Raw genomic sequence first — 27,152 nt, 5'->3', positions numbered from 1 at the left:
TCAAACAGCAAACAAGACAAGGGAAACGGCAAGCTTAAGGCGGGTCACTTCGATTGGCTGTCCTATCTTGTTAGGTGCATCGTGGGAAAGAGCCTGGGAGAGAGAAGAGGGTGAAATTGGGAAAAAAACACTTTTCCTCCTAATGTGTTTGTTTGAAAGAATAAGTTGGCTGAGCTTTCCAGCTACGAAGGCAATAAAGGGGCTTACAGTAGACACAGAGGGTAGGAAGCTGTCATGTCCCGCAGCAAGGACGGAGCAGGATTTTCACAGAGAACTCAGTCATTTATCAATCATTGTCTCTTGGTTATATTTCACAGGACACTCTAATTACTCCCATTTCTAAACCACTGACCCAGTCCAGCTGATAGCTTAGTTGTATCTGTTTTAAGATTTAACTTTCATTAACCAAAAGCATCTTGATACTTCTGGACAAAATCATATTGATTTGATCATACAGCTTTAGCAAAGAAAAAGGGAAAGACTCCACCTTTACATTCTCTGCTTCAGTGACTTAAAGTAGACATAAAGAAGTCCATCTATCCCAATGAACAATATTAGAAGTGAAATCTCTCCTAGTCTCAGTTGCGGGCCATCTTTGTAATTGTTGTGTTTATTTCTTTTTTTTCCCAAAACAGAAAATAGGGTCAGGCTATATCGGTACTTTCTATCTCCCAGTAGCCATTCTCTCCTCAGTTCTCTCTCGGTGTGTTATGCAGCTACTGTATTCAGTAGGTGTTTTCTTTTTTTCTTCCTCATCCATCCACTTTCTCCGTCCTATTTTAGTTTGTAAAAGGCTGAATAACCTTCTTCACGTCCTGCTTACAGAGAATTCTTTAAGAAAAACACCATTGATTGCAACACTTTTCAATTTACTCCCTTTCCTTTCCATCTTTTTATTTTATTTTAGTTTTTTCTTTCAAACGAAAATATTTTTTTTCACCTTCTCAACCACTAAGCTGTCCTTCTTCCCTACCCAGTTACAACATTGTCTCTCTAACACCAGTTTGTATTTATTTATTCTTTTATTGGCTTGTCAACCAAACTGCTTTCTTGGTGGAGAGATTTTTTGTAGTCTCCTTTTTCAAATGCATTTAGACGTTTACACAATGGCTTGAAAGCAGCGCGAAAACAGTTGAATAGTGAAAATCACTGATTGAAAGCTTCTGATCGGTATCCCAGTCATGTTTCTGTTGGTCAACTTGGGAATGAGAAAAGGCTGGATTTTGGAATTGCTACATTAATGCATAATTTCATAATTTATGTTCAATCTAAGCTCAAGCTCCAGCTTTAAAACTCGCTGCTCAGTAAACGCGACCATAAGATACAGTAAGATATGATAACTCTTTTTATTTCATTGCACAGTCACAATTAGTACAGTAGTACAGTGAAATTGGAAAACTGTCCCACATGTTTTCCATGTTATTTTATAGGCACGTTGTCCCACATGTCTATAAAATAACATAAAATAAAATGCTAAAAACAAAAAGCATAACTGGTACCCAAGTTATGCTGTCAGAAGCAACTCCTTCTGGTTCCTGTTCCCTTAAAGCTAGTTTTCTTTTGATTGGCTCCCCTTCAAAATCAAAAGAATTAAACACAGCTCCACTTGCACTCACAGCCAGACCTGTGTACCTGCGATCACCATGTAAACGATTTCCGCATTTGTCAGAGCACAGAGCCAAGAGTAGAAACAAAATATCCAGAATTGTGTTTAGAGAAGTCTAAAATCTGAGCTTTTAGATCATGGACTACTTGAACATATGCTGACCTCATTATTTGAAACTTCAGCTGTGTTCAGTTCAGTCATGTGAAAAACAAAGTTTTTAAGGGACACTATACGGTCCTGTAAATAAGTAAGTACACCCGTTTTGCTTATATAGAAATTAAAATGCTACATCACAGACGCTACAGGCCTCACTTAGCATGTTAAATGTTAAAGTTCAAGAGTACAATTAGTAAAAGAATGAAGTGTGGCTTGTTTGGAAGGATTTCCAAACTAAACAGAGCGTCTCAGCACAAATACTTCATACCTACAAGCACGGTGGTGGAGACATCATGATTTGGGCTTGTTTTACCGTCACATGAACTGGGCAGCTTTCGGTCATTGAGTCAACCACAAACTCCTCTGTATACCAAAGTATTCTAGAGTGAAATGTGGGACCATCTGTCCAGCAACTAAACTTGGCTAAAGACTGGTCAAGAAACAGGACAATGATCCCAAACACAGCAGCAAATCAGACGAAATCATGACTAAAAAAAGAAAAAAGATTCAAGGTGTTGCAATGACACAAAGTCCAGATTTTAATCTGATCGATGCTATGTTAGGCCCTTAAGAGAGCTGTGCATAAAAAAGTGTGCACAAACTTTAATGAACTGCAGCAACACTGTATCACAGAGTGAGACTAAAGTCCTACACAACAATATGAGAGACTAATAAAGTCACTAAGAAAATGATTACTTCAAGTGATTGCTGCTAAAGGTGGTTCTGCAAGCTACTGAATCAATCAGAATTACACTGATGGCTGCAAGGCACGTGACAACAGATGGGATTCCTCCAGTATGTGTTCCCAGATAACACAAAGCCTCAAACGTTAGTCACAGGCCTACAAAATAAAGAATGGAAACTAAATAAACAGTAAACATTAGAAAAATCTTTTGGTTATTTGTTTATTCTGTGATCCGAGTCTGTACTGCAATGATTTTAAATGACACAAGCGTTAGCAGTCGCCAAGGTTACACACGGACTAACAAAAAAGAAAATCATTTTAATTAAGTTCGTGCTTGTGGAAATAAATGAACATGACTGTTATTGCTTACTGTGAGTAATATTTTATAATAATACTTTCATTCATTCATGTAGACATGATAAGCTGTAAACTTTGATGACACTAAAACAGGCTTCTCTGAGTCCCATAATGCATCATGTCATCAGTGCCTCATGCTGTGGTGCATATCAAACAACCAAGGGCCAATTTAAGAGTAAAAACAGCATTTTATTGTTTTATTTTATGCATGTTCTTTGTAACCTTGGACTACACCAGATTGACACATAGGACTATAAAAAAAGAAAACCTTTTCTAACAGAAGGCGTTGTTTTTATTTGTTTTGTGTGGAAAGCGACTAAAGACACATAGGCTTTTACAGTAATTGCACCTGGCACCGATCGCTGTACTCTCGCTTACATAAAAGAGAAAAAAATATGACACGATGATGCCCGAGTATGCCTAAATCTGCCCCTGCGGCCTGATATAGTCTGACACTGCTTGTGTTAAGCTTTGTTGTGGCTGCCGCATTTCTTTCCTGGCTTTCGCTTTCTTCTCTTTCCAGTCATGTGCCATAAAAAGCTTTGATAGTAACAGGCATCATAGATTTTGTGCGTAATAATCTCATCAAAGCACTTGAAGAAATAATCTAGGCAGCACTCTCTCCTCCCCCGTGGAGCTCAAATGAAACTTCTTCCTGGAAGTGTTGCCAGCAAATCAAAATGGGAAATGAATACTTTTATAGCTGCCCATTACATAAATCAAGTCTTTCATCAATTTTCAAAATGAAAGCCAAGCAGTGTAATGAAGAAAACTATTGTTCAATCATTTAGTGTGTAAAAATGCAACTTTCTCAACTCGATCACTTGCTGTTACTGCTGATACTGAACCAGCTGATACACTTCCCAATATATATTTGTGAGATTAAAGGAGCCTTATAATAAAGCATCATTTACATTATGTTTACTGACTGCAGTCTCTGAAGTCCTTGCTCAGTTTTTCTCCATATGAAAGTGGATTGCTTCATTCGGTATAATCAGTTGAAGTACTGTTGCTCTGAAACTGCCACTCCAAAATAACAACTGCATCTGCTGCTGAATGTGTGGCTGGAAAGATTGTCAGATTAAAGCTGAAAATTCAGACTGAAGTTGACAAAACTGTCAGACATCAAGAGATGTACAAGCAAAGCTGACCCACAGGGATTTTAATTGTAAAAGCTTTAATCCAAGACCTACATTTGTTTGCCTTGTGTAAAATGCACCACAGTCAATATACGGATTGTAATACTTACTGGGGTATAGAAGGCCAATATAATAGGAGATCAATGGTGGTGTTTACGTGTTTACTTCCTCATTTATTCATGGAACAAAGATAATCCTGTCGAGATCAAAAGATTGCGTTTCCGAGGGAGCACTTTTAACATCAGACAAAATTGATGTCAGCTACTGCAAAGGAAAGCGAGCAGGAACAATGGCTCACACAGATGGTTTATGGTGTTTGAAGACTGTCTGATCTTTGTTTTGCCCGTGACCAGGGATTAAACTGGGATTTGTAGTTCCCATAGGTGTACATATGTGTGCGCGTAGCAGCAATGACGAAATTCTTATACATACAAAGACTTTACATTTACATTCAGAACTGTCCAGAAGGGATGATGTCGCTTCACATTAACTATAACAAAGTCCGGTCTGGGTGGACATCCCTCTGCTCTGGATGTGGCAGTGTGCAAACGACCAGCTATTGACATAAAACCTTTCAGTGAGTGCACTCTCTAGTGTATCAGTGTCGGTTGTAATGGCGCATTACTATAGATCACTGAAGGAGAGAATAGGCATGCAAATAAATAAATATGCACAGACTAGCCTTTTTAATCACTAAAGTGCAGTGGCATTCAATTGCATTCTGAAATACTGTGCAAAAGTCTTTAACCACAAGTGATTTCTTTATATTTTCTTGGGAAATGGATAAAAGGTGCAGCAACATGGAGCTGATCTGCAAAGAGGCTTTTGGGAAAATCCTTTTCAATCATCCAAGATTCCCAAGTTTTAACATATTATATATTTTTACGCTACAATTGCAGTTTAGATATTGTTAATCACACACAGGCTGAACCAAGTTAGGACACGTTAGCCACGTTTGCTTTTAATCTGCATTTGATCAATGGGCAGGCACAGATAATAAGACTATATATGCATGTGTGAATGTTGGTTTCTCTGAATCCACTTGAATTGTGAGATTAATGTCTGTTGTGGCACCATTTCCAGTGTGTCACTAAAACATTTGGCTTTCAATATGGTAAAAAGTACTTGGGTAAAGAAACCATCTCCATCTCCAAACACTTAAATCTGCATGTATTGTCCTTGATGTCAGTTATTAATTATTATTTTTTTAAAGATCCTTTTGAACATTTAAAGGATATTGAGTCTCAGCTCCAAACACCTTCTAAGGACAGATTCTAGTTAACAGAAGTTAAGTTTCTGAAAGCCCTTTTGGCAGAAAAAAATATAGAAGTATTTTCAGAAATGATGCCTGATTGCAACCAGCTTGTATGGGCGATATCCCAACTCTAGTCAAGAAAGATCTTGTGGACTTGGGGAGTCGGGATGCTGAGAACTGTGAGGGAACAGTCATGAATCAACACTGCACTGTTAAAATACTACTTAGATACCGAAGCTGGGATAGAAGGGCAAAGTGAAGAGAGGAAAAACAATGGAAAAGAAGCCAATACATTGTTAACCAACAACAAAAGCAGGAAGTGACTGTTGGTGGTGAAGTACAGCAAGATTCAGGTAGGGTCTTGTAGGACCTTCAACACTCAGGGGTTACATGGCATTGTAACCTTTTGGCTTTTAAACTTTTGTTCATGCATAGGAAACTGCTTAAGCAGAGTTTAAACTTTGAATTGTAACTGCAAAGATCAAGGTACAGACACTTGAATTACTCCTTAAAAAGCCATAACCCCAGACAGCAGCAATTACAGAAAAGGAAGCTGAATTTCTTTGAAGTCTTTTGAGGTTGATTGTTAAGGATGCCATATTCTTCTAACCTAAGAGTAATTTCCCATGGTTTTTCATTTCCTCTACGCTGGCACTTGAGTGCACTTGAATCGCATCAGGGCTGATCTGCTTCCTCCTTGAAAATGGACGGAAAACAAGAACCCATCCATCTCGTGAACTAGAGAGGATTTAATTATAATGTTGAGTTTTTTGAGGATGTCCTCAAAAAAACTCCCCTTCTCCACTCCTCGTCACATCGCAAAGTGAGCACTTAGGAGGAAGACTTGCTCCCCTCCGCAAATGATGATGTTTATCGTGGCCTGCTACCTTCTTAATCAATGATTGCCCGTTTGGTCATCATTAATTGAGTCACTTTCTCATAGATCCCATCTAGAGACAGTCAATCACTGGTCAGACCTAATGAGTTTGTATTGTCAAAGATGTGTATGAATGGCTTCAGGTGCCACGCAAGCAGCTGGATGTCTAGCCACCGAATGGTACTAATGGGCCTATATATCAACAAGTAATCGGAAGAAGTCAGTAAACTAGTTAATAGAGCAGAGAAATAAGAATTAATGAACACTGGGTGTGCAGAAGTCGAAAGTTTTTGAAAACTTCAGTCTTAAAAAACACACAATTGTTTTTTACACAAATGCTTTGGGGAAAATGTGTTGCTAAGTTTTGCCAGGTAGCTGCAAGATAAAAAGAATTCCTTACTTTAACATATAAAGTAGCATCTATGCAGATATGAACATATCTTGAGCCATTTAAGCATCAATTTGGAACTCAGATCTTACATATGGGAATAATTCACATGCTGTTCTTTTTAGAAAGCATAAATTATTTCTATTTGCATACAGTAACAGATAAAAATGTTCAGGGTTAGCATTATCAACCCTCTGAAATGTTGACCTTTTGAACTGAGCCATAGCACAAACCACTACTGTGAAATGATGTTCTTTAACCTTGTAATGCTCAAAGCTTGTAACATCAAGTTAACAGTGTGAGTTATCTTCCAATTTACACACAGTATAATAACAAGCCTGGTAGGATGATTTCAAAGACACTGGACAAAAGACTAGTGAGAGATGTGTCTAAAAACTAGGGATGTGCACGACTAGCCGCCTAATGGTCACTGTTGTCACTGGCCGGGACCAGACTTACTAGTCATTTAATGTAATTGTAAAAGTTTTAATTGATGCCCAATGACGATAAATCGTGTCTTAAATGTTATGCAGCTATCTCCCACCAGATGGCGCATTGTTTTTGAGAAGCGCCACTAATCTGTTAATGGAGGCCTGGTCTTTTTGTTTACACTATTAGAATGAGATTGCAGATACAGCGGTCTCTCTTAGCAATAGGGTGAGGACATCAGTCATTCAGGAGGGGTTCAGAGTAGAGCCGCTACACCTCCACATCAAAAGGAGACAGCTAAGGCTGTTGCATCATGGCTAAGGTGTTCTAGCTTGGCATGTCCTACTGCAGCGGTCCCCGGTACCGGTCCGTGAGTCGTTTGGTACCGGGCCGCGAGAGTTGAGGCTCAGGTGTGAAATGTATGGTTTTCAGGATTTTTATCAGTTTTTAGCGTTATTTTGTTATCGTTTTTATCGTTAACTCTGTTTTCCTGGGTCTTTTCACGTGTGTTATGAATAAATCGTCTTTTTTTCGGTACCGGTACTAGTTTTATTTTGTTGTATTTATCCGCGACACCTTAAAGGCCAGTCCGTGAAAATATTGTGGGGCATGAACCGGTCCGTGGCACAAAAAAGGTTGGGGACCGCTGTCCTACTGTACCACGAGGAGGCCTGGCGTAGACCCGGGACATGCTGGAGAGATTACCTCTATAGGGTGGCCTTGGAAAGACTCAATGTTTCCCCAGATAAGCTGGAGGACGTAGCAAGTAGGAGGTCTGGTCTTTCCTACTAATGCCTCCGCAAACTGACTTCAGATAACCTTAAGAAAACAGCAGGATGATCTATTGTTTTGTTATTTTACATTTGAACTTTTATTTTAGTGGCTGTCATTAAATTTCAAACAGTGTACGTCATTCATAATGCACGGCAACGCGCCACACTTTTCAGTGTTTATTAGTTTTTCGGATGTTAACTTGTCACATGTTAGTAATACATGAGCGTCTAACATGTTCTCATTTTACATTAAACATTGGTTTGTTTCAATTGTTTTTCTTTTATATTGCCTTTCTGGAGTATAACTTGCACTGTTTATAATGCACGTTACGAGTTGAGGCACATTTAAACAGCATGATTCCTTTTTTTTTTTAAGTGATAAATGGTTTAAAACATCTTTGTCAAGACAGTAGTGAAGGATTTAGCCAAGTTGGGAATTGTAGTCTCAAAGAAGACTATCACTAGAGCCCTGCTCATCTTCAGGAATGGACTGAGAGGTTGAAGACTAAGAAATAGTCTGTAGAAGAGACACCTTCAAACCAGACTTAAGTATGTTAAAGACAACCTGAAGAAACTGCATCCTTTGGTCAGATGAGATGAAACTAGAGCTATTTGGCCACAGAGATCCTGCTTATGTTTGGAGAAAGAAGTGAGAGGAATATAACCCAAAGAACACTGCAGGCCCCACAATGAAACACGGTCTTGGAAATATTATTATTTAGTTACGCTGCTTTGGTGCATCTGGAAAAGGGAAAGTCATCTTGTTGGAAGGAATAATGAAGAAAGGAGGATATGAGAAGATTTTGAAAGAAAAGGTGGTTTTAGTTTACTTGAAAAAGCTGTGTTAAAAATTCCTTGCTCTGTTTAACAGCACTTAAGAAACACTCTTTTAAAATATGAAATTTTTGTACGAGGGACTAATAACTCTGTAGACCAAAAAAGACTTCATTTAAACTGTAGTTAAGAAAGAAAAATGTTGGACAAAATGGAACATAGTAATTATTGCAATGCTTTGAAATTATGTCTGAGTCATTGATGGATTGAAGATACAAGGATGGAAAAATGATAATACTAGTCAGCCAATACTGGAAATTAACAGCAAAATAAAAATGTGACAACACAAAATTAGCCACCATTTGTTTTTTGACATCAACAAACACTCTTAAGGAACTGTTAGCCAAAAGTATCTCTATGTCTCTGTGCTCTGCCCACAGCCAGATTGTAAATTTCAAGACATAGTCAAATTTGTTGCCATCCTCAGTCCAAAATACAGAAGTGATGACTGCGCCAAGCACACGAGTGTTGGACTGCCTGTCTGTGTTTCTATTAGGCAGACCTCAAGTTGGAGAGAGAAAGCACAGTGATGCTGCAGCATGGCCTCATTTGCAGATACAGAAAGTGAAAATATAACCATAGACACAGAGGTAAAGATAGACTCTCTCCCCCTTTCTGCATAGTGAATGATGTTGGATATATATGTCCTGTGCATCATAGTGCACCTGATTTTGGAACATCATGGTGAAGAGAAGGCACAAACGTTGATTTTGGGAGTTTTCAGTTGGAGTATTATCCGGTCGATAAGTGATGACGTGACGAATCCTACTTCCGGGCCTAAAGTAGTCTGCGTTTAATATGGCTTTTGTGTTGTTAACATGTTTAATGTTTTGTATTTTCTTCTATTTAATCTCAAAAAGCTCCTAAAACAGTCAGTGATCACTGTTGACCTCCCTCGGGTTTTATTACCGCTAATCATTTATTTAAGCTCAGTTTTTAAAACCTTAGGATGTAACTACAGCCCATCCCATGCAGCAGTATATGAATGACTAACCTCCTATTGTGGATGGATTATCTCAGTTGTTCTCCTGGCTGAAGTTTGGTCCGTTTACAGAAACCTGCCATGCAATTACATTTGTTCCTGACCACCGAGAACACTCACGTTAACTTTTATCGAGTGGAAAAAAGTTAGTTTGTTTATATTATGCTAACATAGCTGTGTCGCTAGCGGTCACGTAGCACATCATTATATACCGGCTAGCCAAACTTCAGTAACCCTACAAACGTCACTGCTGTTTAGCTTTGTGTCTTCATTTATGTTGGAAGTGATAACAGAGCTGTACGTTTTAATTTGTTTCCAAAACCCCGCAGTCAGGACATGCTATATTGTATTTAGATAGAAGCTAGCGAGCTAAGTTCCTGCTAACTTCTAACTCCGTTAAATGTCATAAATTCCGTTTTCATGGATGCCTGGATGTTAAACTCAATTGTTTCACCTGGTAGAGCAGAACGCTGATCATTTTATTAAAGATGAAAGACTTTAGACAGATTTTCAACTCTCAGTAATACCATTGTGATCGTTTGATATATGGACCTGCAGCGGAGTTTAGGCCCAGACACGGCTAGTGACGTCAGACTTAACGACCGGATATCCAAATACAAAAAGGCAAGCGCAAACGATAGCTTTCAGACACCTTTTCTTGATGTCTAAATTGTGGGAAACATGTGCCAGAAGAGATGCCAGCATCACAGATGATAAGCATTTCTACTAGTGAAAAGTCACATCACTGCCTGTTTATTGGCACTGTAGAAAGTTCAAAGAAGATCAGAAGCAAACCTTTTTTGTTATCCAAGTAGATAACTTGGTACGTGACTCAGACGTAAAGCATGGCAGGTTTTTTTTGTTGTTTCAGTTGATAATGAAGCATGCCTTTGAATAAATAATAGCTTTAAATCCAATGAAAATTCCCTTTCTTAGCCAGCAAAGGGTATTTGCATCCATAGTGCAACTTCTGCCCTCAAAGCCCCGCAGGCAGTTTATCACTCTGACCTGTGGGTTATTACAGAGGATGGTTTTCACTGCTGCCGTTGCATCAGTTTGAGTGCAGGTGATCACTCAGTGCAAGAGGAAGGCAGCACTGCCCTCTATTTCCTAAAAGACCCTCCAACAGAAATGACCTCATTACTTCTCTTTACTCTGAGATTATAAATCAACTATGGCAACTCTAGGTGACCAGATGAGCGTTTGTTGCACATTAGTAAAAACTGGGCATCACCAACAAATAAAACAACAGGAAATAGTAGTTGATCACATGTAAGCAGTAATGTGCATGTTTTTCTCTTCCAGGCATATTATTGGAAGGCATCCTAGCAGCTCTCCTGATATGCCTCGTGGACACACATTTGTTATATTTAAATCAAGCAATTTAAAAATTTCTTATGCAGAGATCTGACCTGTTTCATATAGTAAAGGTGAAGGCTGAAAATTTTCTGTAATAAAAATTGATAGACTTTTACAGAGCCACAGCGGAGTCCTTGACTACCCTAACCTGAAAGTGTAGTTATAATTGTAAAAGCTTGCATTGAAAGATGAGTTTAGATACACACACAAAAAAATAAATAAATAGGCATGTCCAAATCCCTTTCGGGTTGTGTCAAGGAAGAGCTTGTGATGTAAAAAAAAAAAAACTGCCAAATCAAATATGTGGGGTACCCGCTGTGGTGACACCTTGTGAAAAAAGGAGCAGCCGAAAGTAGCTTTAGGTTAACTGGTGACACTAAATTGGAAATGACTGTGGATCTGAAATAGATAAAGCACTTTAAGTATATTGAATAAACGGCTATATAACCATATGGCTTTGGGTAAACTGTAATCTTAAGCACTTTGAAGAGCAGGAATGAGATTATATAAATGCCAGTCGGATTCCTTTAACAACAGTTTGAACCTTTGAACGTAACTCTAAAAGTAGAGTACCGTGCAAGTCTTGAGACATCTTTTTTTCCTGATTTGTTTTTGGGATTTACGTGCAGCGATGTATTCAAATTTATGCACACATACATAGAAATGTATATAGGGAAAAAAAAGTTTGTACAATTCTAATGAGCTTGAAAGTCAATACTTGGTGTGACCACCTTTATTCTTCAACACAGTCTGAACTCTCTGGATGTTTCTGCCTTTTGTTCTGTTCTCTGTCAGCATGATCCCACACTGCTTCAATAATGTTGAGGTCTGGGCTCTGTGGAGGCCAATCCATGACTGATGGTGTCACATAATCAAGTCCCAAATTCGTCAGTGTTGTCTTACCGAATTTGGTCATTGTTTGCAAACTAATTTAAATGACCTCAGACCATACGTACAAAGCAGTGATGATGCACTGGCAGTAGACGCTGTACTAGAAAATACAAACGCACATATTTCAACTCAAAGATGAGCCTATTAAAATCACATTAAATACAATGCCTTTCTTAGAAAACAACTTTTGAATCTGTAAATTGACTAATGCACTGGCAACATTTATTGAATAACACATATGAATGATATGATATGAAACTGATACCCTTTAATGCTTTCCTGATCTTATCGCTTTCATCACCATTTCTTGGCAAAAATCCCGCTCATGGAGGTTCTTCCAGTAATTGCGCTGATCGCCTTCCTGAGCTAACAGATCAGGTGCTTGTTGATATCAGCGTGGTGACGTCTTTTTCTTCTGCTCTGTTTCTCCTTCTTTTGTATTGACTTTAATGTAAGCTTCTTTTTTTTAAGCATGCTTTCACCATTATTCAATTGTCTAACTTACATGTTTTGGGTTTTTTTTATATGAAGACATTGCTCTGTGGCTATCGTCCTAAATAAGTTGTTCACGTTTTAAAATATGTTATTTTAAAATATTAATCCATTAATAATAAAATAAATGTATTATATTATATTAAATATATTATGATTTGGTTTCGCTAAAACAGTAACAGTCACTGACTCAACATAGTCCGTGCAAAGTTACCGTTAATTCCTGAAACATGCATTTATTTTGTGTGCAAATTAAGAACAGTTCTAATGCATGTCGGGTAGTTTTGTTTTTCTAATTTTATTGTACTTTATCATTTTTTGTTGTTTTAAGTATTTCATCTGGATTTGTTTTGCACGTTAGGACCACCATAGAGGTGTCAACTACGGCAGACACTGAGGCCTCTTAATGCTGACAAGAACAGCTGATATCTCAGTTTTGATAAAAGTATTCTGAGGTGTACCTTTATCCAGAAACAGCCCTATTGTGTGTGTGTGTTTCAGCACAGCTCACACTGTTCTTTTCCTAAATCACTTCAGAACCTGGGAATAAATCGAATAAAATGGCTGGAAAAACAGCTACAAGTAAACAAGCATGTAACATATCAATCCAACCTCAAACTGTCAAGCTGCTGCTAAGCACTTTAGTGTAATACTCCTTATCGGATGGAAGCCTGATATTTATGGATTTCAGTCTTTTAGGCTCAAGAGTTTTTGCTGGCATCCCTTCCAAAGAAAAAAAAAAGTCTTGGGGGGGGGGGGTGTTTTGTTTTTTTATTTGTATCATATTTGCTACATCTGCCATTTTTTTTAAACATTTAAAAAAAATCACAAAACTCTATGTATCAAATATGACACCTTAGGGATTACTGTAAATGTACAACACAGGAAAAACTCTCATAATGACATTTTTAGCCATTTGTTAACAAAAGGCAGAATAAAAGTGTTAATAAATGGATCCGGTGTTAAGGTCATGTAGCTCAGAGGTAGGGATGGGTATCTTTTAGGTTTTATCCGATAACGATGCCAAACCGGCACTTTTGAAATGGTGCCGGTGCTTAAACGGTGCTCAAACCAGTGCTTAAAGAATGGAGAACACAAACTTTGTCCAAAAACCTCTTATGTTTTTATTTTTAGCAGTCTGTGTTTTTTCTGCAAAATGATAACCAAGTTAGCCTTTTGTGTTGATACAACATACCTCCTTTGGTTGGAACCGGTCCTTAAACAATGGAAAACAAAAACTTTGTCCAAAAACCTCTCGTGTTTAACTGTTTTTTTTGTAAAAAGATAACAATGGTAGACTTTTCTGCAGCTATAGGGCATATATGGTATCACTCTATCAAATAAGAAGACAGCCGCATGTAACTACGACGGTGTTTGCTAGTTCACCTTACGTGCATTAATTTAATAACGTGGTTAGCCTACTCAACGTAAATTACACACAAACAACATTAAGCTACTCACCCAGAGAAGCTGCTGCTGCTGCCAACATCATCCGTCCGCATTTCTGCTACACTGGCAGGGCTAGGGGCCAGGACTCTACTCTTCGGGTTCTTGGGGGATGTTGCTGACTCCGGGTCCGAGAACAGGCACCACACCCGCAGTAGATGCGCACGGTGTGAGGTCTCGCAGCAAGCTATCAAATACGGAGCATTTCTCGGCTTTTAAAAAAACGCTATGCGTCGCCAGGTGTTTCATCAGATTCGAGGTGTTACCTCCTTTGCATAGTATCACCTTAAAGCACTTGTTGTAGGCAGCTGAGTTTGCATCTTTTGCTGTGAAGTACAGCCAGACTTTTGACCACTTCACCTTGGGCATTTTTAATCTGTAGCTCTGCTCTTAAAGAACGTACGTACCTGGGCCCGCCTTCTATCTTTGGAAAGGTAAAATGATTGGCTAGAAGAAAAAAAGGCACCGAAATAAAGCAACGAAATGTGCGCTGCTTTTCAGTCTGGTTACTACCGTTTATGTCAGAATCCCATCCCTACTCAGAAGTGCCTTGAGTTTTATGACATAGACACTGTATAATGTCTATGGCCCATCGTCAAGGGAGAGCACCTAAAACTTAAAGACACAGAGCAGACTGTGGCAGTGACAGAGTGACTGCTTTGAAAGCCTGAAGCTACAGCTGTGATGATGACAAACACTTAAGTATGGCTTAAAGAATGAACTGATATTTTCTGCCTTTTCTGGAATATGTGGATGCTTCCTGGGAGCTGTAGAGGTGTTGTTTACCATTTCTCAATCTGTGACTTTAGAAGCCAGTGGAACCTAGACAGACTTTCAAAAGGTGAGATATAAAACTGTAGCCCTCGGCACAGCGAAAATATTGATTCAGTCGACAAGTTTCAAATCCCAAATCCCTCTGATTCCACGAAAATGCAAAGTTTTAATTAGAGTTCCTTTTGCCACAAGGTTCTTTGTCTCTGCCTCGCTGCCAGGATCCAATGTCTGCGGTCTCAGCTCTAAGTCAAGAACAAAGTCACTGACATAAGAGTCATTTGGGTCGTGACACTGTGCGGTGCAGGAGTATTTGGGAATTCACACATTTTTTTGTTGTTTGTTTGGCTCCATACTCCACCGCACTGGATTTGAAACAGTAGTTGAGGTTGAAGCGCTCGCTCTTGGCTTTAAACGAAAGGCATTTTCAGCGAGAAGGGGACTGTATCACTGTTTTTTTTTGGATGGTGCAAAAAGACACTAGTATAAGGATTCCTGCATCCTCAAATATGTAAACCACAGTGTGTCGAAAACAGACCATGCCTAAATACATTCCTCTTTCCAAATTGTTTCCTTTATACATTTGGAGATCATACTCTTGAAGGACCACTTCACGGATGTTACACATGAAGTTCAGCTTCTAAAAGGCACATAGACTTCTCCACCTTCTTGTTAGCCCATTAGCACTTATCCATTTCCTGTTCCAAACGCGTCTTTATTGCTAAAAGCAAACAAGCTCTGAAGCTCAGCTGAGAGTTAAAAACCGTCCATATTCTTTCAACACTTTCTCACAGGTGTTAAACTCATGTGACAAATAATGTTTTCACATGACTCTTTCTACCTTCACTGCTTCCATAGTAAGTAAGAGTGCAGCAGCAGACAATTACTGCTAATTAAATCCACTTGATTAACTGATTATCAGCTAGTGTGATCACCTTGCTGAGGTTTGCTGGTCTGGAGCATTTAGGTTTGTGTTAACACACCACCATGATCTTCCAAGGAGTTCACCCCAAGGTCAGACCATACGATGCTCAGAAAAACTGCAAATAGCCCAAGGGTGCATTTCAAAGTCTACAGGTCTCAGTTAGCATGTTGAATGTTAATGTTTGTGACAGCACAATTAGAAAAAGCTGAACAAGTTTGGCTCATATGGAAGATTTGCTGTGACAAAGGTTCTCTGTGAAAAGAACATAGCATGGTGGAGGTTTGCAAACCACAAGACCTCTCGAGCAGCATCCTTTGGACAGACCAAACACAACATATCAGCATATCATTTGGACTTTTGCTGCAGCAGGACTTCGGCACCTTCCATTCCTTGAGTTGATTTATGGATTTATGAAGAGTCAATGTGAGGTCATCAGTTTGACAGCTAAAGCTTGGCCATAATTGTGTCATGTAACAGGACAATAAACTCAACCACAGCAGCAAATCTACAACAGCATGGCTGAAAAATATAGAATCACTGTGCTGCAATGGCCCAAAGTTCAAACCTCAACCTTGATTGAAATGCTGTGCATAATAAAACCCCTGCAAACCTCAATGAAGTGAAGCAACTTTGTAAAGAAGAGTGGACGAAAATTCCTCCACAACCACATGAGAGACTCATCAAATCATACAGAAAACAATTACTTCTAGTTAATGCTGCTAAAGGTGGTTCAACAAGCTACCGAATCATTAGGTATACTTATCTGTCACTGTTCAGTCAAGCCTTAGCATGTTGCAGCGAACAAATGTTGTAGCAGGTTGGAGGGTTGGTACTTCATCAATTAGCAAGCAGGTAAATACTCTGGAGAATGAAGTGTAACGTGCTATTAAGTTGTATTGTTGAGAGAAAATGATCTGGTATTTTTAAGAGATTAAAACTCAAACTGCTTTCTGCCTCGCAGGTTTTGACCTTTTTTTTTTTTTAAATTCTTGTTATCAAAGATAAACTGTTGTAGGAGCGATATCTGGACCTTGAAATTGTTTACACTGATTAGCCTGAGGCTTTGTGCTTTCAAACAGTGTATAGTTCCCCACACAGTTTAGCGCAGATTCAATTGGATAACATCCAGAATGAGATATCAAACCATCTCCTTTTTTTCCCCTTGAAAACCCAAATGGTTCATGCGTGTAAATTCATCTTTCTATCAAACATATAACATATAGGTAGAAGGCGGCTTACACCTCCTGCGTTCAGCTTGCATTTACTTTGTGGTTTGTCAGGATGCAGGAAGTTGAACAAAGCCTCCTGCAGCATTTTCCCCTTGCTCACTTATTTTTTTATTTTTAAATTGGAGGTGCCAGACTACACCACTCAGCTGCCTCTGAGTGCTTACACCTTCCCATTATTGTCTGATCTCCCTTTTTTTACTTACAGGCTACTGAACACGCAGATGAGAGCGTACCTAAGTAGAAAAGGTCATTCACTCTCACTCTTCCATCACTGATTACTTCTGGCAAGGTCCGACCTCCAGCTGTCAGCGTTGATCCTGCAGTGGATGCTCCGTTTCTCAACCCCAGGATCACTTAAGGCCACAGCTCCATTCAGAGAGACCCACTGGGAGCGTCTCTTTTCTGCACTACCTTCATTTTTGTATTACTTTCAAATGGTAGCAGGCCTCACTGCTTGTACCCCACTGAGCCGAGATCTCTGCGTGTTTTTAAGAGCAGTGTGTTGACCGCTCTGAGAGAGAGCATTTACTTCCGAGCTGAAAACCCTTAATTTAATTCCCGACGTGATTCTCTTTAGTGCTGCGAGGTATAAAACAGTGGACGAAGTGGCCAGAGCATCAGTGTGTCAATGCTTAACGCGTACTCGGGCTTCAGTGCAGAGCTGAACGTGTGCGCCAACCTCTGCACCTGTGTGATGTTCACATTTAGCACATGACACAGGAGGTAGATGCAAGGCCCGAGGGCAAATATGGCCGAGAAGAACTGTTTTGTTTTTGCCCTCTCTGCCAATTAAATGCTCAGTTTTACGAAGCGTTTACTGTATTCTAAGTGGAGATGAAGCCACATTTGTTACATTTCCACCTATTTTGGAGCACTATAAATCTCATTTTGCTCAATTATTTAAAATCTTTCAAACTTTCATTCCATGAACTATATATATACAGAAGAAACTTTATAAGGCAAGAATTGATTTGTTTTGGAGGAGATTTGTTGGATTTACGCTAATAATCGAGATAATTCCACCCTCCTCCGAGGATTGTGCGCATTGAGGAATTGTGGATTAGGACTTATCTGTGTGTTGGAAACCATCCAACTGGCTCTGGAGGAATTCATTGACCTTGGAGTAAAAGTTTGGTACAGCTTTATAGTTTCCCGGGGAGGAAGCTGACCTCCAGCCTCGACTCTGCGGGCGTCCAGCCTGAAGACACAGGAGTGAGAGAATGAATCCCTTCCAGCTCCACTGATCCCACACCCAATCTGACCCTAACCTCTGAACGTGTCTTAGAGAACAAGTCAGCGAACCAAATTGCTAACAGTGGTTTTATCCTTGCTGTGTGTGTGTGTGTGTGTGTGTGTGTGTGTCTGCCTGTGTGTTTCACTGCCTTAGCAGAATCCCTGTTCAGCGGTCTGGGGCTGGGGGCGGTGGTGGGCCTCGGCCTGGGAGCGCTGCTGCTGCTCCTCGTGCTGGTGGACGTCAGCTGCTTCTTCCTGCGTCACTGCGGCCTGCTCATGTGCATCACGCGCACCCTGTGCAGCAAAAAAACAGCCACCAGCGGCAAGGGCAAAGAAATCGAGGAGGGGAAGGCCGCCTATCTGTGAGTATCCCCTTTGGTTTTCTTTGCATTGTTCTTTTTTGAAACCTTTGACTGCTTCAGTCCAAGCATTTGATTTTGTGTAGTGACAGTATCAATTTTGCCAGCTCATGCCTGAAGAGGGAACATCTGCTGTGGGTGTATCTTTATGGCTGAGGGTTATGCTTCTTCTTCTTCTCGCTGTATAATTTTTGCGCAGTAATGAATTGAAAGCCCTGAATGGGTGAATACAAGTCAATACAAAGATTTTGAGAAATTGGTATGAAAACGTCTAACAGAGAACAAAAAACAGCCTTCGCATTTCTCAGAAATGAACAATAAAGCCTGCAAAAAAGGAGGAAAAAAAACTGTTTTTTTCAAGGATCTCATCCCCGAGTGACTCGCTGAGCAATAACATTAGCTGTTCATGCCATGTTCATTCCTCTTATGTATACGTATATATATTTAGTCTGAATGAGAAAAGGAGATTTCTTTTTACCATTTACTGTAGGTACACCTACAACAGCCGCCCAGCCACCCTTTCAACCACAGTATGTCTTTGATTACGTCTTATTCACTTACATCAGTGCCTTTTACATGATGTGCAGCAATTTCACCTTTTAAGTATCCATTTGCATGCTTTATGTGAGCGTGCATTCGTTACATGCATGTACAACCGTGTACATTTTGTGCTGTCACGCTTTGTTTTCAGCCTTGTGTGTGCGTGTGTGTGTGTGTGTACCCGCCTTTATTTCTTGCTATATGCATGCTAATAGTCCATGAGTGTTGCCACAAGCATCTCTGAAAACCATTTTCTTTGTTTTGTTTCCCCCTCATCAGACAGCATGCAATTTAGAAGCCCACCCCCGTGAAATTCATGGTACAACTGATTTTAAAAAAAATGTAGTCCCACTGTTTTATGCAGGGTGCTAACTACATCGCGGTGTCTGTGAGATAGCACAAACAGAGTCTTAGTCACTGGCCACAGCCGTGCCTGTCAGTGTGCCAGCAGTGTCTGAGATGGAGAGAGAGGGCACATGTGAGGAGGAGGTGGAGGAGGGAGGGGTTTGAGTTCTGCTGAGTCACTAATCTCGCGACACTGGAGGGCTGACTGCCTGCCTGCCCAGACAGCACACGGAATCTACAGAGCAGCAACTCACACAAGACTTTACACTCTGTCTGATGTGTGCATGTGACTAGTGTCACAGTCACATACAGTACAGCAGGATGATACAAAATAGTCCTAAAGGTAGTTTGGTCCAGGTGACGATATACAGGTACATAGTGACTGATTGTTAAAATAGAGTCAGTTGGGCAATCAGGTGATTACTGCAGCAATAGCAACACTGGATTTACGTTGTCAAAGGCATACTTCAGCAGTGTAGTATCTCACTTTCATGAGGTAGAGCAAATGACAAGAGAAAAATCCAACACGATAGAAAGAGCAATCAAAAATTCTTTGTGCCTGTTTTTTCATTTACTTCAGAAAAGTCAATGTCAGTGGTTTCATGCAACTGTGTTAATTAACTGCTAAGAAAAATTTCAGGTCACTTCATTCACATCATTTGCATTATTGTAATGAATAAAATACTATCTTGCTTTTCAGGTTAACTTGATGGCTTTTTCATTAAAATAACACAAATGACTCGATTAAACTTAAAAACACTCCTCTTTTAAGTAAATCCACCTACAGAGGAGTCTTTAAAACCAACAAAATTGAGATTTCAATTTTGAGTAAAAGATGAATCCTAAATTTCCTATTTTTTAGGCATCAGTGGTCATATAAATCTAAAGGTTATATTGCTGTAAATGTAATTACAAGCTTGTATGAGTGTTAAGCTCAGGGCTTAAACCATAGTGTTTATAGTAATAGTGTAACGTATTGTATTAAATAGAATTATTATGCCCAGTCACCACAGAATCTCGTGGTTTTCTCTTCAGACACATGCAGTTAAATGTGACTTGGATTCAGGGCATTCCCTTTTAATTGTTGAGTTTTATCATCTGAATTAGTCCTCCTGTGTAAAACTACCCCACAGATGTTTCTGCAACCTTTTATTTTTACATCTATTTCAGTTTTGCAGTACGAGACCTGCAGCCATCGTGTGAATGTGAAAAAACCAAAAAGTACTTGTAGTTTTTTATGGTGACATCAAACAGCAATGGAAAGCGAGGCTTAAAAATAGTCACACATGAGACTCGAACTCCAAAACACTGGAGGTATTTTGAAATGAAATCACTCCCCGTGTGGTGCCAGGGACATTAACATGGGTCTTTTCAAAAAGTTGGCACAAACAAACTTAGTTGGAGGACTTCTTGTTATCACAAATAGCTCCAAATTACCGGCAACATTTTCGGATTTCACAGGAAATGACACCCCCACACATGGATCAACACTAACATGTATATGAAATGCTGCAGTTCATAAAAATCTAGTAGAAGCAAGCAGAGAAGTCAGAATCGCTAAAAGGCAAGTGGTTGAAATTGTCATATAAACCAAGCTACTAATTCTAAACATGGACCAATCTATGATCAGCACATTGTTATTAACTTTATTTAAAACTGACAGGGCTAATCAACAGAAAGCTTAAAATTATGCCAAAAGAACACATTTTGAATGACGGTAGTGTTGATGAAGGAGGTACTTGAGTCCATCTGACAGTACCTCAGAGATTCTACAGTACTTGTTAGAAACTTTCTGGTTGTTTGAGCACTTTTGATTGTTGTCCTGTTGCAGTCTGTGTCTCTGCAGAGAGATTGGTTTCATAACTGGCAGTGAAGATGGTCATAACTTCTTTGAACTAGTGTAGCGAGAATGGAGTAAATGCCGTGGTCTGCTTTACAATGAGTCATGCCACTGAGCTGGAGACTAATAAGATAACACTTGAAATAATACAACTCCAACTGAGTTTCCAAGATGTCAATAGTGCAAGTCTGAAGGTGCTGAGGGGTAATAAGTTGTAAAGACTAGCGAAGCGTGAGCAACAGTGTCAATAATAACATCAATGAAGAGCATCTACAGTGATAAATAGCATGGGGTGAACTTCAAATTAGGAAGGTGATGAGTGGCACAGATCAGAGTGTGTGCTGGGTGTCTGTTCTGAGGATGTGAGCTGAGGAGTGTGTGGGCTGGTTTGGAACCAAGAAGAAAATCTGGAGGGTATCGTCAGTTCACTTCTGACACAGCAGATTTTTTTTTTTTTAATATTCGGGGTTATAGAGACAGTTTTCCAACCTCAATGTGGTGCTGAAGGTTAGCAGAGCGACCACGCACCCAGCAGTGCAGGGTTATTTTGAAGTTGGAGCTAGGCTAGTGGACAAACGCACGACAGAGAGTGTGTGGGTGTCTTTCTGTTATGAATCTGCGGCACACACTGGGCTGCATAGCTGCTTCAGGGAAAGTTGAAAGACTCAAGTAGTACTGTTGACTTCAAAAGTCCTCACTTCCAGTTTCAGTCTTAAGTTCTTAACAGTGTGCTGAGATATCAATGGGACCCATATAGAGATAGAAAAGAACTGGTACACCTAATGGACCTCTAGTCTGTAGCATCAAGTCAAATGTGACTCCAGCTATACTGTTTAACCCCTTACGACCTTAAAAAGTCACTATTCAGGCAAAAGACAGAAAAAGTAAATACATGCAGGGAAACTTAAATTGATTCATATTATTTCTACCTGCATTTAATTTGGATTCTGTGTTCATTTTTTTTTTCTTTCTGGAAGTTTTTTTTTCCTTCCTAATATTCGTTGCTTGTCATAGTTGTGCAGCCAGCTCCAGTCCCATCCTGTCTGTCAGTGAACCAGAAATAGATTTGTGCCCCTGTCGGGCTCTCCAGTAACCTGCTGGCAAGAAACCCAGAAGAACAATTTGGTATTGACGTTTAATACAAAACAACAGCTGCTGATAATCTTTTACCCAGAGACAAAAAGTCAGTGTTGAGTAAAGCTGATGATATGTCACAGTGACATTTTAACCGTTGAGGTGGCGCAGGAGGGGCGTCTGGTGAAGTCTGCTGTTTATTCAGGGTTAAGAAGTTTGAGTAGAGGCTCAGTGATAGATCTGGCTTGGAGTCGATAGACTTTTGAAAGTGTTTATATATACCTGATGACTCACGGCAGGAAATATAAAACAGAATGGAAGATTACAGTTAAGGCCATGGCAGCCTGGGGATGGAGCAAGAAAGAATTTCTACAGAAGTGTCAGTCACTAAAGAAAAATCTGTTTGAGATGCCAGTCAGCCGTGTTGTTCATGATGACTTCCTGTCCACTAACAACATGGAGTACTAAACCAATGGCATAAAAAGAAGGTCAGAGTTTTATTTGCCCCTGTTGATGTCACACGAATCCCAAATGAAGTCTGAACACACTTCGTTCCTACTAGTGTCCTATAATTGAAGCGGGTAGATAAAAACCTAAAGTTAGCAATTACTGGGACTGTTTTAATGCTATGCTAGTTCGTCCCCTCCCATACGTATAATGTGATAAGCAATGCAATGAAAAACTTGGTTTGACGCTATCTTAAATTTTTCCAGCTGGACACTGGCAGTCCAAGCAAAGACAACAAAAGCAACCTCGAACCCCACATACTGTGCATGTGCACACGTACTTGTAAGAAAAGAAAAAAAAGTTGATTATTTTTGTTTGAATTAAACAAAAAGTGGGGGGCTAAAGGACCCAAACGAAATAGCCAGTTGAAAGACACTTTGAAATCTGTAAATGCAAAGAGATGCAAAAAAAAAAAGTCAAGCATCAGGGGACTAGCTTACCTAGCGTCAGCTCAGAGGTAGCATGTTAGCCTAGAAATTTGTCAGACATGTTAATGGTTCCACAGTGCTTAGCATCGACCATACAAAGCCTAAAATCTTAAGGACACGACAAAATTATCAAAATAAAAAAGGCAAATTCACTGAAAAATCACCAGAAATAGCTTGTGAGTTCTAAAGCTATGACTTTGGTGACACCTTAAGTCATTAATAATATCTAATATAGCAAAACAAGAGGAACAAATGAAAGTATAACTATATTTTGCATATGTAAATTTAACTTTAAGGTTTAGCTGAAGGATACTGCATTAGAGAAAATGAAGTTAAAGGTAAAGTGAATTAATCAAAGAAGAATTATTGTTACTACATTTGCTGTCATTCAAGAATATACCAGGAGTCCTAGTCTAATTAGTGCTTCACCATGTTTTTCTATAATGTATTGTTCAACGCAAGCACATTCATTTTTCTCCCTTTGTTTTCCTGTTTCAATAAAATTAAACATCATTACAGGGATTCGGAGCCTCTTGATTTTCCAATTTTTTTTGAAAGACAAGACAGTCTGTGCTATTGACATGTAGAGAGAACATAAATTTCAAATTCTGGAGCAGCAGACTGAGGTGGATGACATTTAATTAAGTGTGAGCTCACAGTACTCTTAACTCCAGAGCAAACAGAAATCTGCTTGTCTCAAGAAGCTAAAAGGCTTTGGCTGGAGCATACCTGACCGTGTAAAAATGAGAAAAAGGACATATATCTGTCTGGTCTTCGTTTCCCTACATTCTTACTCCACAGTCGTGTAAGCTCATTTCTACATCAGGTCAGGGAACAAGGCGTCTGATCCACATGTAAACAGCCAAATTGTCCATCAGCAGCTCCGTCAAAGTGCCTTTGACAAAGACTTCCACTTCTAAATTCACAGTAAGATCCCGGATGCCAACTCTAAAACAAAAAAAAATGTTTGCTGGAAAAAAAAATATATACGTGTATAGATTTTGATAAGGGTGTAAACAAACTCTCCAGGCACATACCGCAGCTAAGACTGCAAGCCACCTAATTTATCACAGTGAAAAAGCAAAGATTGTAGCCTGCCTTCATGGCCTGCCATAGATGGCCATGTGCTTAATTAATGTCTGCAGAGGAAAGAACAAGTCGCCCCTGCTGCGCTTTGGTGTCACTTAGAAGCTTACAGATTACAAATACGTATCTGCATACGCACTCTGATATCACGCCAGCGCACCGTGAGCTTCGCACAGCTGCTGGCTCTCGCAGCATAATCAGAGGTTTGTCAAGACCCAGTAGCATTGCTGTTTGCCTTGTGTGCCAAACAATGTTTTGAATTGAACTTCTGATGGTGTGTGCATATTTTTGGACAAACAAGCAGTATATGCACATGAGATAGTATGTTCACAGTGATGAAAAATGACTCCAAATGGCTCTATTTTTTTTAGCATTTGGGGAAAAACTATCCACACAATTTTTGCTTTTAACTGTGGCCACAATGTTAAATACTGCACAAGCAAAGATATCTCGAGATCCTTGTGCCAAACAGATCTGTGTCATAGTGCTGTTGTGATAGAGGAAAATGTAACCCAACCAAGGAAAAGGGTAGGTTTACAAGATGGTAGAGAGACTTTGAAGCTGTATGGTTTGGAAATGTAGGCAGGAGGCTGTGCTGTAGGTAGCAGAGCTGAACATTTTCATTGGGAGTGACCAGCATGGACAAGATTAGAACGGAGTCAGAGGGACAGCTCAGATTAAGCAGTTTGGAGACAAAGGCTGAGATGGTTTGGACATATGCAGAGGAAGGAAGATGAAGCTCCCAGCCAGGAGGAAAAGAGGAAGATCTCAGAGAAGTTTCATGGATATAGGGAAGGAGGACATGCAGAGGATTGGTGTGAAAGAGGAGGATGCTGAGGATAGAGTGAGATGGAGACAGATGATCTGCTGTGGTGACTCTTGAAGGCAGCAGCCAAAAGACAGCCCTCCCCCCCCCAAAAAAATACATAAATAAATAAATAAATAAATAAAAATTAAAGAAGCCCTTATGAGCAAACACTTGGCAACAGTGGGAAGGAAAAACTCCCTTTTAGAAGGAAGAAACCTCCAGAAGAACCAGGGTCAGGGAGAGTCAGCCATCTGCTGCGACCAGTTGGGGCCACGGCAGATGTATAACTGCAATTTTTTATAATTTGAATCAACATATAACATGCGAAATATTGCTTTCTCATCACACAGAGCCCCATCAATAATTATTAACGCCAACCTCAAGTAGTTCTAGAAGTTCTAGTAGTTTTATGTTTTTCATTGCACTTTTTTTGACCATTTGAATAACTAAAATGGTAAAACTATGTTAAGGAGTTTATCAAATTGCAGAGAAGGCAAAGAGCATGCCGTATGCCAACTGCAGACGCTTTAACAGTTACAGTTGCCTCAGCCAATATTTTCTCCAATATTTTTTTGATAGAATTTCTTCTTCTTCTTTTTTCTTTTTCTTCCAAACTGTACTGATACTTTGCTTCAGTAAATGGATTCGGGATTGTTTTGATTTTGCCTCCTCACTGAAGAAACAGGAAACGTCGCACAGCAAGAGCCTTCGCAGAACTTGAGGAAACCTCCCCATCTGAGTATAAGTCAAATCTAGGTTTGCATGGAGCTAATGAGACATGAAATTGGCTTCACTGTGCAGGAACTTTAACATCCACCAATCAACCAAAGGGGGAACCCCCCTCTGGCCAGTTGCAATATTTGGGCTTATTAGGTACAGTATCATGCAGGGTTACTGTTTTACGTTCATGATCTCGCTCACTGAAGAACTCTCCCGGAGCTTGGTAAAACGTCCAGCATGGCAATTTGAGGGTGATTTCGTGTTGATGTAGAGTGCCTTTTAAAATTGACAATTTAGTCGAGGAAATTCAGCATTTACACAGTGAAAACATCCAGTAATGGGAATAATAAAAGTGTCCACTGATGCACTAGATGAGATATCTCAGACCTTTGAAGAAAGAAACAATGCAAAAAATAGAATTATTTAGTTAAATGAATACATTTCAATGACAGCAGGGATGACTGATTCATATGCAATGTTTTATTAAATGTCAATAGCTGTATAAGAACTGCATTTGTAAAACAACAAGCTGTTTCGGTCAACCCCTGCTAGCTGCAGGTTCGTATTTATTTAGAGAGTCGTGTCAGCCTCGAATTAAGTATTCTTTCAAAGGAGAAGTTCTGCTCCAAGAATTAATGTATGAGTCATCCGGGAAATGTTTATCATGTGGATATATCTACCATTAACATTAATAAAAAAGATTTTTAAAAAGCTCTAAAAAATTCAAATGATTTTTTTTATACTCAAAAGACAATATAGAGCTTTTCATTTAGAACCTTCATTTGACAGATTGTTTATGTCTCTGAGTCATGACAGACTAGCAGCGGCAAAATAAAAAGTGGAACCGCTTCATGAACTCAGGAAAATGAGAATCTTTAAGGTCAAGTGTTATTAATACTGGCCTGGTACAGGTTCCTTTCTTTGTTTGTGACTTAACCCCCCCTTCTTTTTTCCCTCAATGTCTTGATAGAACTGGAGAAATACGCATTGAATGAAGCGCATATTAGGAGCAAGAGGCCTCTGACAATGTGAATCAATGTAAAGGCCAAAGTTCCTTATTGATCTCCTTATTAAACTTGTCTTACTTCCAAGAGGCGCAGGGTAAAAGAAAGGGCTGTGTAGCAGGAAGAGATGCAACTCAGTGCCACGTTCGCTTTGCATTTTCTGTAATTGTCATCTGTTTTCTCATTCTTTCTTTTATTTTTGTTTATTTACTTTATTTTGTTCTCTCTCTTTTTTTTTATTTTGGTTGTTTGGTGTGGGCGCAAGCTACCGCTGAGAGTAAAATTGCATTTAGACATCCCTTGCTGAAATTTCAGAGCAGGGTTTTTATTCCCCAAAATGAAATGACAAAAGACAGACGCCTGTTTGATTTTACATGGGTAGCCCCCCCGTGGTTCGTATTTTTTCGGTGAATGTGTCCCTGTTGGTTTGTCAATAAGTGGTTTTTGGTTAGGCTTTAGTGTTTTAGAGGCTAGGATGAGGAGATTTGACACTGCTGATAGATATTTCTTTGAAATTTCTGTCCTCCTGGCATATGAACACATCAAAGGATACTAATTCGATTGACAGAGTGCACATAATGGCAAGAAGCCACCTGTAATGGCACAGAAGGGGG

General features: G+C 39.5%; 1 protein-coding gene across 3 annotated transcripts in view; it reads left to right on the top strand.

Annotated features, from left to right (window-relative positions):
- The window catches only part of LOC120734226 (neural cell adhesion molecule 2-like), a 442,177-nt gene that overhangs the window by 410,113 nt on the left and 4,912 nt on the right, over positions 1–27,152 (top strand). Inside the window, exons 16-17 of one of the 3 annotated variants that reach the window (XM_040033095.1) lie at positions 17,982–18,189; positions 18,677–18,716. In XM_040033095.1, coding sequence (XP_039889029.1) covers positions 17,982–18,189; positions 18,677–18,716 — 248 coding nt within the window. The remainder of the gene's footprint in view (positions 1–17,981; positions 18,190–18,676; positions 18,717–27,152) is intronic. The other 2 variants (XM_040033012.1, XM_040032933.1) reach the window with 2 other exon arrangements.

The sequence above is a fragment of the Simochromis diagramma genome, unplaced genomic scaffold (assembly GCF_900408965.1).
Source record: "Simochromis diagramma unplaced genomic scaffold, fSimDia1.1 OVJJ01000411.1, whole genome shotgun sequence".
In the NCBI taxonomy this organism is placed as follows: domain Eukaryota; kingdom Metazoa; phylum Chordata; class Actinopteri; order Cichliformes; family Cichlidae; genus Simochromis; species Simochromis diagramma.
This window is presented reverse-complemented; position numbering and strand designations above follow the sequence as displayed.